Raw genomic sequence first — 18,038 nt, 5'->3', positions numbered from 1 at the left:
CATTTGTTATCTGCCACTTACTTTAGTTTTTCAGTTTATCCAATAAGTTTAGCCTAGATGCTGAGGATTTTTTGAAATCAAGTAGATATTTGGCTTCTCTATAAACAATTTTGCAGCATGGAGTTCAATATTATGAAATGAGAGGTGATGGTGCTAATTCTCTCAAGAGGTAACACTAAGAATTTTCTTCTTTTTGAATTAAAGGCTCTCTTCTAAGGAAGAGACTATTGAACTTGGTTTCATTTATTTTCAACTGTTAAAAATGTTAAAAAATACTAGTATTTTTTTCAAGTGAAGCTACATATACATATCAGATGGTCTACTGGGGTTATTTTTAAGAGGCATTGTGCCTGACACTACTGGGTTGAAGGACAGCCTGTTGTCATGGATTAGCCCCAGCCAGCAAAGCAGCCACTCACTCACTTCCCCAGTAATAGGACAGTGGAGAGACTTGGAAGGGTAAAAACTGGAAAACTCATGGGTTGAGATAAAGAGAATTTAATAAGGAAACCAAAAGTCATGCACACAGGCAAAGCAAATCAAGGAATTAATTCAGTGTTTCCCATAGGCAGAGAGGTGTTCAGCCATCTCCAGGAGAGCAGGGCCCCATCAGGTGTAACAGTTACCTGGGAAGGTGAACTCCATCACTCCACACATCCCCTCTTCCTGCTTCTCCCAACTTTACTTACTGAGCATGATGCCACATGGTCTGGAATATCCTTTTGGCCAGTTTGGGTCACCTGTCCTGGCACTGTCTCCTCCCATCCTCCCATGCACCCCCAACTTCCTCCCCAGGGTGGCAGTAGGAAAAGCAGAAAAGGCCTTGGCTCTGTGTAAGCCCTGCTCAGCAATGGCAAAAACATCTCTATATTATCAACCCTGTGTTCAGCACAAATTCAAAACACAGCCCTATACAGCCACTATGAAGAAAATTAACTCTACCCCAGCCTAAACCAGCACACTTGTATTTTAAAATGTTTATGTATTTGTTATACTCTGGAGAAAAAATGGTGGGTATAATATAGTTGAAATATTTGATATTTATATGCAAAAAGTGTGAGTAAAAATATAAAATTAATGTCAGAGAGCAAATGCCTTGTATAGTAATAAATTAATTGAAGAGATGCTCTCTGCTTCAGTGGACCACACAGATTTCCCTTATTTAAAAAGAGTCATGTCCTGCTGCAGTGCCATGCAATTTCAGTCTCCTGAAATTTCATGTGCTGTTGGAGTCTTTTCCTTTAGAGTTTTCTTATGCCAGGTTTGTCAAAATTGGCTTTGTAGTGGAAAATTCAGGGGACAGTAGAAGTTCACACATTTTTTCTGTCACCAAAATAAAAGGTCTCTGATTACAAAGCTCCCAGTTACAGAGGTTACAAAAGGTTGGATGGATGCAAATTTGAAAGATGAAATCTCATTCTCAGAGAAGTTTCAGTGGATTCTTTCTTTGAAAATTTGTTTCTTTACAGCAGTTTAATGTGTTGGAAGATGATGAATGAGTGGCCATAGTTCATTAAACTAAATATGGAGTGCCTGTGATGATTCTTCTTTCTGTTTTTTCTGGGTCCCTTGCTCCCACCATCTTTTACTTTATTTCCTCTCTTTTAATTTTACCTGCTTTCTGTCTGTGTTTTCTTTCATTATTTCTGTCACATTTTTATAGCAGGAATACCACACTGATTATTGATCTAGGGCAACCAATGTTACCAATTCTACAAAAACATTTTAGGTAAAGAGGCAGTGAGCCTCGTATACCTCATAATTATTAATCATCAAGGCTATAGCTACACATGTTCTAAGTTGTAACAAAACTGAGACCTTATATTGATAAGATGCACATATGCATGGTCTTTGCACATTGAAAGAGCTTCTATCTTAAAATCATGCTGTTCAGGGTGGTGATTTTGAATTAATTTTTTCAAGTCTAGCGTGATCTCAGCAGTCACTCCCTTGAGAACTGTTAGGAACCAACCCTATGTACTAAATCAATGCAGTTTGTAATCACAGCTGTAAAATTATTTCAAACATTGAGATCAGTTTATTAGTTAATGGCTATTGACACCTTGCCAAGAATGAAGCATGGGAAAAGAACAAAACTGTTATCTATATAATATCTGTCTCTGAAAATCCAGAATTTCTGAAGTCCCAAATTGTAGGTTTTTATAAATCTCCTTAACCACAGAGGCTTCGCAACCAGAGTAAGATAATAGAATATGTGATTTAAATCTGATATGATGTGGCTGTGGACAAGGAAGGGGATCAAGACTATTGAAAAAAGGGTCATGTCTGTTTTTCTGTCCACCCACTTCTCCCATTCACAGCAATTCAGCAGTTCCATGCTTGTTCAGTGATTCACAGACCTGTAGCAGTGCACAGAGGCAGAGCTCTCATGTCTGGATAGAGGCAAAATGATTGCTGAATTTGTGTAATTCAGTAATCTGTGTAACATACTTATGCAGGAAGATAGTATGGACTGCAGGAGATGAATAGGACAATCTTTGAAAGCTGTCTTGGGCACACTATTGAATAACGATTTAAGCCCAAGTGTTTGTTTTCACATTCAAGATGTGTGCCTGTTCATTACTAAAATAAGCTTTAATTTTCTTTCATATTTATAAAATTATCATAATTATTTTCACTGTGTTTGGAAAATACAGCATTTTCCATGATCAAAGATGAAATTGGGTGTGGGGGTTTTGTGGCTTGGATTTTTTACTGCCTTCTGGTGAGGTCTTTTTTTTAGCCATGGCAGCAAAATATAATTTCACTAGATCTAACACAATCTGACATTTATCAGTTTGGAAGTAACCCTGATCTCACAGACACAAATTTAACACTGTCTTATGTGGTGTAATCCAGTGAGTATGGCATCTAATTTTTCAGTAATACTGGGAAAGTAGCCTCATACATGCTCTTAATATGAAGAAGGACTTTAATGGAAGAAGCTACTTTAGACAGGCTGAAAAGGTTATTAATTTTTCATCACTCAGAATCCTGAAAGTTGTCTTTTCTTATATAATATATATTCTTATATATTTCCTATGTCAGAGAATAGGTAGGTAAATGGAATGGAATTTAATGTATCTTCTAAGAAGACATGAAATTTCTGGTTGGAGTAAGCTCCATAACCTATTATGATAGCAGCTGATAACTGAATGCCTTGTCCCATGACTGAACATAAACTTGTAAAAAAAAGTTTTGCTGATCCCTGTTATGCAACAGTGAGTTATTTGCTCATGGTACAGGTGGTCACTGCATTTCAACCCTGTCATGAGTGTACATCAGGCCTGCAGAAGTAGGCAGATGTTTTTCATTGCTGTGTCTAGCACCTAGCTTTTCACCTGTCTGGTGAACAGGTTGGAAGAGCATTTGCAAAAGAGAATTAAACAGTGGTGGGTTTGGGGCAACATTTTTCATAGACCAGGTCTGCACTTCACATGGCGAACTGGTTTTAGTTTCACTACAAATTCGGTATCAGTTCCAAGTTCAAAGCTGAGAAGAGAATCCAGCCTTGTTTCATTCTGCAGGAAGTGTAGGTGTGTTGTGTAGGAGTATGTGCATATGGAGAGAAATAAAGGACATAAAAGCATTGCATTTTGGAAAAATCTCTTGTGTTTTGAAACAATGGTATTTTGATCTTTGGAATAATGTTCTTAAAGAGAAATAGTTAGTTTGAAAGCTTTATAAATGCTGTTACACCTAGTTTACTATTTTTATTTCAAGTAGATGGAGGATGGTGTAATAAATAGAAAATTGAGAATTCTTGTCCGAGATAGACTTTATGTTTTCTCTTCTGTACAAATCACCTGAATTCTAATAAGGACAGAGCTCCTTTTACCAATTTCTTGCTGGTTTACCCTGCTTACTTATTTTCCCAGAACTTGTAGAAACATAGTACCTTTGAAATAGTTACCCTTTGGAATTTGACCAGCAAGTGCCTAAGGAGTTACAAGACAAGCAAATGAATTGCATGCATATGCAGGGAATATAGGCTTGCATAAGCCTTCTTTCCATAGGAAACCAGGCAAAGAAAGATTCCCATTTTTTCTTTCAATCACTTCTTAACATTTGATAGTGTAGATATAATAAAACTTGCATTGCTTGTTAGATATTTACTATAACTGGAATTTCTTGAGGTTTATAGGAAGTGTTAGTAATTGAATTTTGAAGGCTTTACGGAAGGAATTGTTAAAATTCTTTTAAAGTATACACGAGATATTTCTGAACCACTATTAAATACTTCTACATAAAACTGAAGAAAGGACAAGGCTTTAAATTTAAACACATCTCTATTTTATTTGGACCAGGTGATGCCAGATTAAATGGATATTTTTATTTGAAGTTTTATTTTAAGTTAATGAAGTTTCTACCAAAAAGTTCCAGTGTAGCAGAATAGGACCTGTACTTATCAAAACTGCATGCAGTTACTGATTTTTGTTTTTCTTAAAGTCTGACTAGAATGCATAGTTAGATTCCTGCTAAAATGAATTGTTGGAATGCAAAAACCTGGCAAATGTGAGAGAAGTCTGGCTGGTGAGAAATCAATGGATTATCTGAAGTATTTGATTTAGTAGGTCACTATTTCTGCTCAATGAACTGAATGATTATCGTTTATTCATGCCTACTATGAAATGTATGCCTGATGATTAATTTGGGAAGATGAATGAAATTAAATAGATGCTAAATAAGTTAAGTAAAATACTTGAAGGAATAAAAAATCAGGAATTTAAATCTGATGCACATTTACCTAGGGTGCCTGAAAATACTAAGATTTTTATAAATGGGCTTTAGTTCTTGGATTATTTAAAAGGAAGGTGTCCAGGCACAGGTGATTTATAGAAAGTTTTAAATGTCTGGACAGTCAAATATCTATCAAAAAGAATTTTTTCTGAGTTTTGTCAGCTAGTGAAATGTTTAACATTTTTGTTATGGTGGCATGATTTCTTCAGTTCACTGTGTGAATTTCAGAAACATTAGTAACTCAAAGCCAATGTAGTATATCAAACATTCTTTCTGTATGAAGAAATTCAATGTTGAGAGAGAACAAATGTGGTGGGTTTTTTTTTATTTTCAGGTTATATTTATAAGACTAAGGAACTTTATGTGTATTTTTAAAAAGGCAGAGTACTAGGCAGAATTCCACATTTATCAGAACTTACTGCAGATCCAAAAGCTGAAATTCTTACTTCATGGTATGAATTGTACTTGGAATGGAAAGCGATACTAAGATAAATTCAGGCGTGGACTTTAGATAGGAACATACAAACATCACATTTTTGTAATTACTAATCTAGTAGCTCAGTTTGGCCTCTGAATGGCTGGTTTTGATTTGTACAAAAGTGTGAATCCTTTTTTATTTTTGTTCCCAGAACTAAATAGGTATTTTTTGCCAGAAGTAGTGCAGCAATCATTAGGAATTTGGTGGGAGAAAATGCTGACCATAGGCATTCCCTAGCCAACATACACTCTTACACAGAAAGATCCTTTCTTGTTGCACAACATTAATATCACATTTGTCTCTATTTATTGACATATGTTAAAAGCCTCTGTGTTTTAACACTTAGTCTGCTGTTAAGTCATTGGGTGAGCACACAAATTTGGTCACTACACCTCTCTGCTGCCACTTCCCTGAAAATAAGGGACTTACTCTCATGAGTTGTCAGGGACTGTGTTGCTCAATTATTATCTTGATAAAAGTACTGTATTATCTGCACTGTTAATAAAGTGGAATGCAAAAATGCTCAAAGGCTAGCACAGAAATTATTTATGCAAAGACTATTCAGTATTCGAGCAAATATATTGCATATTTTAATAAGTTTAAAAGGACTTCCTGTTGTTATTTAAGTACTGCTTTCATTCTCAAACATTTTGATGGAGAGTGTAAATTTCAAAAAGTAATTAACATAGTCTATTCTTAGAAAATGAACAATTCAAGTATCATTCATCCAGGAATGGGAGTGTGAGGAATAACTTGTCTTACGACACTTCACAAATAAAATGTGAATATTAGTGAAAGACTTTTGAAGGGCACTGATGGTTCAGAAAACATTGATAAATGCAGGTTTGAGCTTCTCTGCATGGTTTCAGTGAGCTGCTGCTTTGGTTAACTTTGAAATTGAATGGTGGGCAAAATGGTGCATTAAGATAGAAAGTATTTTAAAAAGAATTCCTTTGTGCTTTTGCAGTTCCTTGTATTTGTAAAATATTTTAATATTAAATCACAGAACAGAATTGTTTAATGGATGTGTATTATATTGGGAACAGAATTTCTTTGGCTGTCATACATATTTACAGAAAAGTTTAGATGATTTGTAATGCCTTCAAATATCTTTAGAGCCACATATGCTTAGTTCTGTTGTGTTGCAAGTATGAAAATATAGAGACTTGTGAGGAAAATTGGAAGGCAAACCTATGGACAAACAAGCTTTTATGTAATAAGTTTCACTGAATTTTTACTTCTATGTAGTATTATACACAAAACAAAAACCTGCTGGTTTACAGAAAATTGCAGTGGCTGTTTGGGGTTTAATTAGGGGGGTAATTTGGGGGATTTCTTTTACATATAAAGAAAACAATTAATCTTCTGTTTAATTTAAATAAATAAATAAATGTGTATGTATGTGTGAGTGTGTGTGTGTGTAGGCCATTTTGATTTTTTGGGGGTTGTTTAACGTTTGAATTTTCTCCTCCATGGCATTTTGATCTTATTTCTAATCCTTTAGAACCCTTGATCAGTTCCTTAAGGTGTTGTATTTGTTGCAAACACCTTAGTATTTTTAAGTTTATTTTTTCATGGAAAGACATATCTAACTAATGAAACTGAATACCTGTTAAAAGAAATCCCATGAGTGCTCTGACTCCATGCAGACCACTTCCAATTTTAGAAGGAAAAATCTCCCTAGAAACAGAGCGATGTGGTAGGAGAACATTTGCCTCTGGTTGCTTTTTTCTTTCAATGTCTTGGTAACTGTGGTCAGTCTATAACAGCATTTCCCTCAGCTTAGCTCCCCTCTGGTGTGTGAGAGGCTGTATGACAGGTGATGTGATGGTGGAAGGAAAGCTTAGCCAGCCTGGTGAGGTCATGGCACAGACACATTCTGAGTAAGCCATGAGATGTGACAGAGTGTGGGTTCTCGAGGTCAGGACTGAAGGCATTTGAGATGGTTTCATGTTTGGACTCAGGTGTTTATTATTTCTTATCAGTGAAACAGCCTCACAACCGTGAGTTCTGCAGCTTTTCATTAGCAAGGCACAAAATGGCTTACTATCTCTCTTTACAAGGTCTTTTAAACTATCCAATTAAGAAAGGACACCTAGATTATTTTCCCTTTTAACCCAATAACTGATCCCTCAAAGCCTGCAATGCCGACTTTTCTGTCCAATTACAAAATATCACCCAAACCCATGGGTGGGTGGTGATACCCATGAAGAAGAAGGAAGAAGAAGGTGAAGAAGAAGGAAGAAGAAGGTAAAGAAGAACAACTTGCCTCCACCCTAAAACCTCCATCTTGTTTAATATTTATTTCTATATTCTAAAACCCCAAACTCTAAGCTTTCCACCCTGTGATATTACACACTTCTAACTGACTACAGACCCGTAATCCCAGTGCTATCAATCAATTTTTAAAGTCTTCTCCACAGCCTCAGGTGAATTTCAGTGTTCTCTTGTGGGTCTGTGCCTTTAAGCACAGAAAGTTTAAAATTCTCAGCATCCTGGATTCCAACAACAGAGGAGGGTCCTGCTGCCTGCCTGGCCGGCTGTGGACCTGTCCTGAAGGAGGAGTGCTCTGAGCTTTTGGGCATCAGTGAAATTGTGGATTTGCCTGCAGCAGGATGACCATTTCCAGCCAGAAAGAAGCTGGTGCCTTCTTCATGCATGAGGGATCTGAGGCACACAGTAGGATAGGAAAAATGAGTCCATCTTGTGCCAGAGAGATTGAGATCTGGCAGGTTTGTGCCACACAGAAATCAGGAATAAGGTATTTTTCCCTTTAGTTTAATTGCTATTTGTAAGGAGAGAGTAAAGCATGAGGCCATCAGTGCCTATAGATTATCAGCATTCTTCAACCCAGTAGTTTTTTCTGCATTGTATTATTTGAAGATATGTCCATTTGTCCCAAATCATACCTCAGAAATTCTCTTTTCCCTTTTCTATTTCTTAATTCACTGAATATTAATAGCACAGAGTAGTGTTATTTTCACAAACGTTCATTTTATTTTTAAAACTTATGTATTTTCTGGATCAAAGTTCTGAAAACACTCATTCCTAGTAGGCTAAAAAACACAGTGAAGGAGACATTTGTCTAAACAAAAGAGACACTTTGAACTGGAATTTATACGTATAAGTCTTGCTTGGTGGCATCGCCTACAAAGTGAGTACTTCAATGATGGATTTTGCAGAACTTGGAATTCCCTCTGTACTTGAACCAGAAATTGTTAAATGAGTTATGAAAAGTACTCCTTTGATGAGTCCTTCTTTTTTTTTTTAAAGTCTGTTCATTACCAGTGTGTTCTGAAATTGGTGAGTGTGGTGGCTTATGTGTCATTGATGTGCTGTCTATGTGTGCAAAAGCACCAATTAAACAGCAAGGGACTAAAAGATAAGAATAAGAGCATTTTATGTTCCTGTGCACTGGTTTTGGTGGTTTTTTTTTTTATTCAACTGGTATAACCTAAAGCAGTCCCCACTTTGTTGGGGTTTTTTTGTCCCCTCATCAATTTGGAAGTGTTTCATACAAATCATATTTTCTGTCTAGCTATTGCTGACACCTGGGTTGAACACAAGACTTGTTACATTGTCAGGAAATGTTTCAAGGTTTTCAGTTCAGTAGTAGCTAAGTGGAATAAATATTTTAGTAAATTACATTCATACTGAGACAGATGAGGCTGATCCAGTTTACATGTCTACTCTAGAAGATTGGCCAAATACACATGGTAGCCACATCTGACAGTGTCTTAGCAAATATCATCTCCTGATCTCCTTGTCTGACAGGGAATTAGACACTTCTTTCCCTGCATCCTTTCAGGCAAAATTCTGGGATTTACAGTACAGGGAAAAAAAAAAGTACTGCTTTCTTCTTTTCTCTTCAGGAGTTACTTCTTTGCTTGTGTCTTCTTTCCACTCCAATATACTTTTTATTCCTGTTCTATTTTCCATGGTTTATGGTTGAATGGTTCCTTATCTTTCTGTTGGGGTTTGAGACTTTCGGATTTTTTTATCTCTTGGTTGAACTTGAGGGATTATAGCAAAGCTGGTTTTATCATGGATATTCCTGGAATTTTGCAGATTTTAATGACACATAAATGAAGAAAAAAAGGAGGTACTTCAGTCAGCTAATCTTATTTTAAATTCACAGATTGTTGTTGCTGGCTACTCTGCTAATTGAGAGAGAATTAGCAGTTTTTATTTGTTTTCCTGCAAATAAAATATGGGAGATGGGAACGAAATCTAGCTTTAAATCCCACTCATGAGGAATGCACTTGTGAAGGGATGTAGGATGTTGACAGTCCCTGCTGAATGCATTGTAGAATATGTAGGTTTACATAGTATTTATCTACTCATCCTGACCTGAAGCATCCTATCTGTGAAATTGCTGGAGTCTCACAGTGATTTGTGTGCCATTCTCACCCTTGCCCACACTTGTGTTCCAGAGTTCTGTGCTTCAATGGCTCCTGTTTTAATACTTCTTGGTACTCAAGTGTTCCTGATCCTTACCTTGTAGCGTATGTGTAGTGTAGGGCCTGCACAGAAGATGATGTGAATTGAGGTGGGGTAATTAGTTGAAGGAGAACAGCTCTTCCTTGACTGATCTCTTTGTTTTAACTTAATCTATTCATAATAGGGATGGAGGATATCTTCATGGCATGAAGCTGTCCATGTGAGATGTTATAAAACAGCTATTGCATGTTGCTTCTCCAGATGGACAATTTACATGTTTGTCTCTCCAGAACAGCTGACAACAAACAATCCTGAAATGTCATGCTTTTTACACTCTCACGATCCAGTTTTCATTCTGTATCCTTCCAACATATCCATAGTTGGAGCCATGAATCTCTGAGAGGACTAATTATCCTGCAGCCATAAAAATCCTCTTGCACTCTTTTGACCACCTCTTTTTCTGAATCTTTGGATTCTCCATCAGTTCAATGAAGTGAACATTTCTCTTTAAGATGATTAAAAATACTGTTTGTTGAGGGATTTTTTTCTCATAATGTTAGTGAACTCTAGCTTTGATGGGGAAAATGTCACAGATTAATTCATCCAGTGACATTAACATTGCATTCTCTTGGCTAAAGGTCACCACTTAGATGTTTCAGTTTTAAATCCTCCCATGTTTCATTGCATTACTGAAGAACCAGTTATGAATATCAACGATCAGGTATTTTTGCTTTCCTTAGATTAATTGAGAGCATAATTTTTTCTTAAGAATTTTTCTGTAATTTTCATGTCACAGATTTCTCCTAGCTGTAAAATTGGTAGATATAAATTGTCACACACTGATTTCAATTTAGTTTAAATTTAAGTAATGAAGTCTTTGTAATTTATTCCTGCAGTTTTATCAGCTCAACAACATGTAGACCAAGACTAGAAATGTCAAATAAGCTGACAGTTGTTCTATGGGTATCCCAATATACAATGAGGTGGATATTTTGTAAATCATGTCAGAAGGAACTGTGCACCACTCACAGTCCTGTTTTGAAGTTCTAATGTGCTTATATTTAATTTAACATTTCTAAAATCTTTTCATGTTCATGTTTTTAAATAACAGTTTAATGAAATGTCTCTTTTTATTAGAAAACAATGAATTTTGCTGAAATATTTCATACTTTATTGCCTTAAAATTTGACAAAGTAAGAAAATAGTTTAATTTCTGTGTCTTTTTTTTGATGCATACTCAAATTTTTAAAGGGATTTTTTCAAAGAAAATGAAGTAAAGGCTGTTATTTAATGGGGTCTGTCATTTCTTACAATTTTAGAAAGGTGATACCTTTAGATGACACCGGCAATGTATGTGAAAACCTCTTGAATTTCAATTGCATCATCAAATAGGTTATCACACTTTGAAAATTGTCCTAATTTGTTTAAGTCAAACATTCTTCATAATATTTTCTTAGCAGTTCATGTTGAAGAAGTTGGAACATTTAATTTTATTGTGTTGTATTTCTCACAAGGCTTAACTGGTGCAGTTGTATTGACAAGTTTAAAACTAATACAGACACATAATTATTATGTGCCTAGTGAGATATGCACAGTGAGAGAAAGACTTTCAGAATGTACAGAAATTGTTTTTCTTTGCTATCAGTAAGTATATTATTTACTTAGATTTCTTTTTGTAATTGAGGTTTTTTTGTTTGCATTAGAATCTCGTCCTTTGTCACTCCCTGTGAAAACTGTGCTGAACTCATCTGAAAACTGCAGAAGTCCTGAGGAAAGGATGAAAGAATTTATTGGAATAGTGTGGAATGCAGTTAAGTGCCTTACACTTCAGGTAAGATGAAAAGGAAGTGAAAAACCCCCTATGTGTTTCCAGACTTTATGATACTTTTTATGCATCCTAGTGCTTTTTATTAGAGAGGTTTTAAAGGAGCTCCCAAGCTTTATTGTCTTATTTCGGTAGTTTCAAAGTCTGAGAGAATGAAAAATAAAGTAAGATTTTGGGTAAATTAAGCAAAGAATGCTTTGGTTTTAAAATAGGTTTTGAAATACTGTTTTGTATTTAAAGGGAAAGATCCTTCAAAGATTATATTAGTAAAAATTGCTTGTCACACTTTTCTGCATCATAAACACTGCAGTTAGATTTGCAGAATGCTTTCTTTTCTAAAACTATTTCAGGAAAGTGTGTAAGATAAATATTTTCCTGAAGTGTATGATACAATTGCTGTTGTTACACAGTGAAGGCTCAGCAGCTTACTTGCCTACTTTTTCGTGAAGGACAAGGAGATGGTAGCTGGGATTAAATAATTTGGTTTATACTGCTCTAGATTGTAGCTGCTGATCAGTAAAAGCAGAGTTTTCGTGTAGAATTATAGATGCCATTTTAGGACTCCAATGTTAAGATTGCAGGAACAAATATTAGATGGCTTAGAAATGCTAGAATTATGACTGAATTGTTCCCAGTACTTATCAAGTGCTTATTGAGAAATCATTCTAATTTGGAATTATTATGACCCGTGCCTCTTGAACTATACATTCATTCTATGAGATCAGTATTTTATGGTACATCAGGATATAGTAGCTAATCTTTTTTTTTTTTTAATTAAAAAAGTCACAGAAAAAGAAAACTGCCAAAGAAAAGTCTTAATTACAACTTTTGGCAAGTTTTTTGTCATTATTACAGAAAGTAATTGTCATTATTACAGAAAATAACTTGTTCCTTCCTCCTATCAGGCAGTATATTTGATAATATGCAGGCTCATCCCAGAATGTGTGTCTGTGTCACTCCTCTTTCATGTGTCACTCCTCATTCATGTAAAAAGTACTTAAAATTCACAGTTTTAGAAAGTTTAAAAGTTCAGGTTTTGCCTGAGCAAGAACTTGAGACTTGTCATCTGATTGCAGAACACAGTGAAGTTGAGATGTTTTCCATTTAATCTATTTCATTTTCAGCCTTCTCTTTAATCATTATTTCATGAGTATTTTGCTTGTTTTCCTTTCTTTCTCAATGTTCTCACCACTGTAGATTAAAATGTCTAAATAAGAGAGAGAATTTGTTATCTGTTTGAAGGAAGCAGTGTATTTTTGTTATGTGTCTGGCTGGTACTTAGCACAGTGAGACTCTATGTAAATGCAGCTTACAGTTTGAGTCATAATAATAGTAATAATATAATAATGACAACGAGGCAGAGCTGGGTCCTTTATAAAAGGGGAAAGCTGAATCAGGACTGCAATACTCTACTCCTAGATTTTTCATGGTACATGTTTTAGTGAGCAACCAGCAAATTGAATTTGTTTTGAGGAATGAGTAAAGCACCAACCACAAAGTTGTGTGTAACTAGATAGGAAAATAAGGTATTGTTTCTTTCTGTGGAGATGAAGAATGGTGAGTGATAGGCAGGGGTTGTCTCAAAGAGTAATTCCTAAATACCTTGCTTCTCTGACCTAACATACAGAATAGGGCTCATACTGGCAGAGGATTTTTTGTATTGGGTACTTTTTCTGGTGCTTGAGGTTCTAGATTTATTTGCTTTGTACAGGTTTCTGTAAATAGAAACTTATGGTTTCTATTTTCATCATTACGACTCTGAAATTAATTTTTTGGGTTTTGTCAATGTTGAAATTAAACACCCCTTTGAATTCATACAGTAGCTTGCACCCTTTGTTTCATCCTTATTGTTTAACTGTACTTTGTAAGGTATTTGCCAGTACCTTCCCAGAAGTTTAGTGAATATTATCAGATAAACATTTCAACAGACCCTAAGGAAGCACTGCAGGAAAGTTTGAGAACGTGCTTCCACACAAATGTGCAATAGTTATTTCTTGTGAAATATGAAGGATTTATAGGTATGTTTGCTGTTCTTTTTATTACTATTAGTAGTCCCTATGTCTAATTTATTATGGTTTTCAACACAAATGCCATATATATAGCTTGTTTCTTTCAATATCTGCCCAAATGGGAAATTTGTGCAAGGCAATGTATAGAGGGTAAGAAAATGAGTATCATGACTCTGTATTGCAATTCAAGTATATTATATTTATTTTATTATACATAATAAGCATTTTATTAAACATATATAACTATATTTAAATTATAAGTTTTTACAGATTTTCTGTATTATTATTTGGCATGAAAAAGGGAAATTTCTAGAATAATTTGTCTGGTTAAATGCTGGAGCATTTAGACTCTGTGGCTTTTTTTCTAAAGCTAATTTTCATGTTCCTGGATCTTTTAGTTACATGATTTTAGAACAGAAAAGTCTGTAGTTGTCGTCAGATAAAACTGAACTTCATAACTTAAAATCATCAAAGGATTATTCTTTTAGTGGAAGTTAGAGTAAGTAAATGTGTTTGGAACTAAAGTAACTGGAAAGTTTATTTTGGATCCAAAGCTGGTACTTGCTTCACCCTAGCCCTGGCTTGCTTCTGATAGAATATTGCATGAAGGTTTTATGCATTGGAGTAGTGGTATTTAAGTGAAAAGACTTGCATATTTAATTATAAAAAGTTGGTTTATTATTTAGTTGTTGTAGGATTTTATATGCAGCCTTTAAGTCTTTTTGGCAGTTACTCTGTGTAGGAAGGTAATACTCATTTTTCACATGTTCTTCATACTAATAGTTGCTAAAATTGTGAAGCAGTATAAACACAATTATTTTTAATTGGCTGTTAATGCTGAATTCCATTGAGAACAATGAAGGATCTGTATTAAAAATAAATTAATTAATGAGTAATGTTGCAACAAGTGCCAACTACATAATAATGTAATTGTTACATATAAAACTTTGGTATGTCACATGTCTTTAAATATCCCTGAATTTATTTGAAAAAATTAATCCTTTTCCTGAAACTACTGAAAATTTTATTTTCTTTAATGAATATAACTTGTAAAAATTTTTGACAAAGTGAAACATTGAAAGGCAAGAAAGGGGAGGACAGATTTGATAAGTGTTTCTGTTCTTTGAATTGTGTCATTATCCAGGGGTCAGGAATAGATTCTGTGACTTGTAATTTAGCAGTTACAGCTCTCAGCAGTTTTTTTGCAATTATGAGATAGGATTATTTCTTAAGTTGGTTACTTACCACAAGCCAACAAAAATTTGTGTTTTGGGTAACTAAATAAAACCTTTTAAAAGGTTTTGAAGGTTTCTTCGGAAAGAACAGGAATGCTGTGAAGCACAATGACACTGTGTTTTAACTGGTCAAAGAAAATATATCCGATCCTTATTATAGTCATTTTTCTGTACAGGTAGCCTGCTCTCTTAGTTCCTTTACTTACATGTTCTGCTTTGCATTTATAACATTTTTACTTTTGTCTACCTTCAAAACAAGATTTTCTGTTCAATTGTAACAAACACTGCATGTCTGGCTCAGCAGCAGATGGTCTAAATGGTGGAACAAATTTGGGTGTTGGAGGCTGGGCTACAGTCTTACAATACTGAGTGCACCAGAACCCTCACAGGAGGTGTGTAAGCAGTGGTTCTTTGCAGCCTGGGGAGTCATTGCAGGATGTTATTCTGTACCCAGAAAAACACATTACCTTGCTGCTGAGCAAGGGTTGATGACTAATTCAGAGAAAGGCAACTTCCCTGGAGAGACATGCTCATGCAAATGTCACCTTGTAGAAAATCTCCAGCGCCTCTAATTGAATTATGTAGCTGTGAAATGTGGGTTATGAAAGGGAATCTTATGTTATCACTATCATGAAAGGCTGAAAAGACTTGAACAACTTGTCCCTCTTCATAGCACTTTTGAGCAGTCACTGGCTTTGTTTTCTTTCCTCCAACCCACCCTTCTCAGTTAGGAAGACCTAATTTTTCAGCAGTATTTATTTCACTCTTCTCTCTAGTGAACAACATTCCTTTTTATAAAATAAGAATTAAAAATACTCCAGTAACTTAATACTTTCCTTTTTATGCAAGAGTCGTTGGACATTTTGAGGCTTACATGTTTGTAAAAGTGTAGAGCGTAGAGTTATGCTTTACTTAAAGTTTTAGAAGTAGAAGGGAAAATACTGCTTGCTTCATTGGTTTATCATTAGTGTACATTATTTAGCATGTATAGGCCTTGACATAATAGAAATGAAAATAAGGGGTGATCCTGTTTCAAGAATGTAATAATTCGTTCTCTTTAACACATGAATGTGTTCAGTATTGGCAAACGAACATGTTGCTACCAAAACTGAAATCAGATCCTTGAAACAGAAAGGATGTTGCCATGGAAAAATGAAGTAACGCTCAGTGCAGCTGCGAAGCATTAATGAATAGGATATTTTTTTAAAAGATCATTTGTGTTTGGTGTGGCTTGGAGGGTCCCAACCAGATGGTTTCCATGAACAGGATCTGACCCCCAGCTTGAGGACTTCTTACTGGCAGATTACTTCATTTTCTTTCCCTTGGATTGTCAGATCCTTACATTAATGCAAGATTTACTGCTGCAGATTTATATTCAGTTACATAAATCAGTCACATCTTACATTAAATTCACAATTTTAGGCACACAGTTTAACAGTTATTTAAAAAGTGTAAAAAGATTTATATGATAGCTTTAATATATGCTATTGATGTAGTTTAATTTTAAGAATTTGGATTACATATATTTTGAAACACTTTCTGATTGGTGAAGCAATCTGTAGCACACATTCTCACTTTTGTCCAGCATATAATTCCATCATTTTAGGTGCACCCTTCCATTCCTTCACTGGAACTTGTGAGTAGGCAAATTTCCAGATTCTGTGAGTTAAATGTGCACAAATTCCATTGAAGTTGATCGTTGTGAATCTGCCTCCGAGAAGTTCAACAGGTGCAACTCAGTTTTGCACTTACTGGGCCTTTGTGTATTCAAGTTGGTAGTTTCTTGTGTGATTATAATCATGGCATAATTTGCTCTAAAATATGGACTTTTGGGTCCATACATTCATTGTATTGGCCTTTGAAAACCTGCTGTAATGTTTTGCAAAATTTGTTAATCATATAAAACTTTAAATGAAATTCAGGTAAGCCAACTATATCTGTAAGCAATTCTGTAGTATTACATGTTGTCAATTTTTAGCAAATCCAGATTTAGGATCCTGCTGACTGTGCCAATTTGTCATGAACGAGTGATTTAGAGTAACTTAAATAATCATCATCAAAGGCATTGGCAAAGGAGATTTTAATATGAATTCATAAAGGTGTGACTTGGTGAAGATCAATAGCAAGATTCACTCTATCATTTAATAATGGTCAAAATATACAAGGGAAAATAGAATTGGAATAAATCTGGCATTATTTACATGGAGGCCAAAGATGGAAAAGGGTAAGGGAACCGAAACATTCAGTCATGAAGTTCAGACTGGACTTCCTTGCTTGCCAGATCTCTGCTGTGGCTTAGGTGCAGCTGGATCTGATCTGACAACAGTTTATCTCTAAGAGAAGAAATACAAAGAGTAAAAAAGTCCTTTCATTGAGTCATGAAATACAGAGTGGATCCTCTTGCTTTCTGAACTCCTGATGAAGCTCAGGCCCAGTCTTAGTCTCAGACTTTGACAACAGTCTGTCTAAAGGAATTACCTACATGGATTTCAGTAGTATTAGTTTAACATGCTATCAGCAGCTTATCAGATCTATTGCAGGTAAGGGATCTCTCTGCCTTGGGTTACAGAAAGAATACTCAGTCTCAGATAAGGAATCCCAAACAATGGGAGGCGTCCCAGCTCAAGGGGAGAGTCACTGGTGTGCAGACCAGTTGCACTTTAGGGAAAGTTTGAATTGAACTCATCCAGAGATCTGTTGTTAGTAGAAAGGCCTCTCAGAACAGCCTTGAAAGGTGTCCCAGCTCAAGGGGAGGTCACTGCTGTGCAGCCATACTGACAGGGAGAGCTCAAAGGCAGTTCACTTAGGCTGTCATTGGCTTGTAGTCAAACTGCATGCAATGGGAAGGGTGTGCAAGAGACTCCTTGTACTCACAGCTTTCTTTGTTCCTTGATAACTGAGTCTTGGAAAAAACACATTCAAGTGTTATTCACATGATCAGGCATGATGCTCATTGGGTCACTCTGCTCTTTGTGGGTTTTCTGGAGTTCTTGACCTGGCTACAGCTCAGGCATTTACCTCATTTGGAGCTTGTACTGAGCTACTGTAGGTCTGGTAGAGGGGGCTGAATGTATCCATCACACATGGAGGCCTGATGATACCATTTAAAGCCCACCAAAATTCATGGTCCAACTCCCATTCAGTTGTTTGAAATGAGTAGCAAAGAGCTACAAAATTCCTTTTGTAAAAAAGGAATTTTCATCAGGAATTTAAAGGGGTGAAACTTGTGTGATTCTACTTTCAGTATTCCTGATACAGCAAAGTTAAATAAACCAAATGTGATTGGAAGAACTTTTCTTTAGTACAAAGCT

General features: G+C 35.6%; 1 protein-coding gene across 8 annotated transcripts in view; it reads left to right on the top strand.

The window, feature by feature from the left end:
- Positions 1–18,038, top strand: part of VPS13B (vacuolar protein sorting 13 homolog B) — a 434,621-nt gene that overhangs the window by 205,822 nt on the left and 210,761 nt on the right. For all 8 annotated transcript variants that reach the window (XR_011678368.1, XM_071421508.1, XM_071421509.1 and 5 more), the window contains one exon: positions 11,362–11,489. Coding sequence is in view for 7 of the 8 variants with exons in the window: in XM_071421508.1 (XP_071277609.1) it covers positions 11,362–11,489 (128 nt within the window). In the remaining variant the exon portion in view is untranslated. The remainder of the gene's footprint in view (positions 1–11,361; positions 11,490–18,038) is intronic.

This window comes from Agelaius tricolor, unplaced genomic scaffold (genome assembly GCF_023055355.1).
Source record: "Agelaius tricolor isolate 1412-34295 unplaced genomic scaffold, bAgeTri1.0.p SCAF_2, whole genome shotgun sequence".
Classification (NCBI taxonomy): Eukaryota; Metazoa; Chordata; class Aves; order Passeriformes; family Icteridae; genus Agelaius; species Agelaius tricolor.
This window is presented reverse-complemented; position numbering and strand designations above follow the sequence as displayed.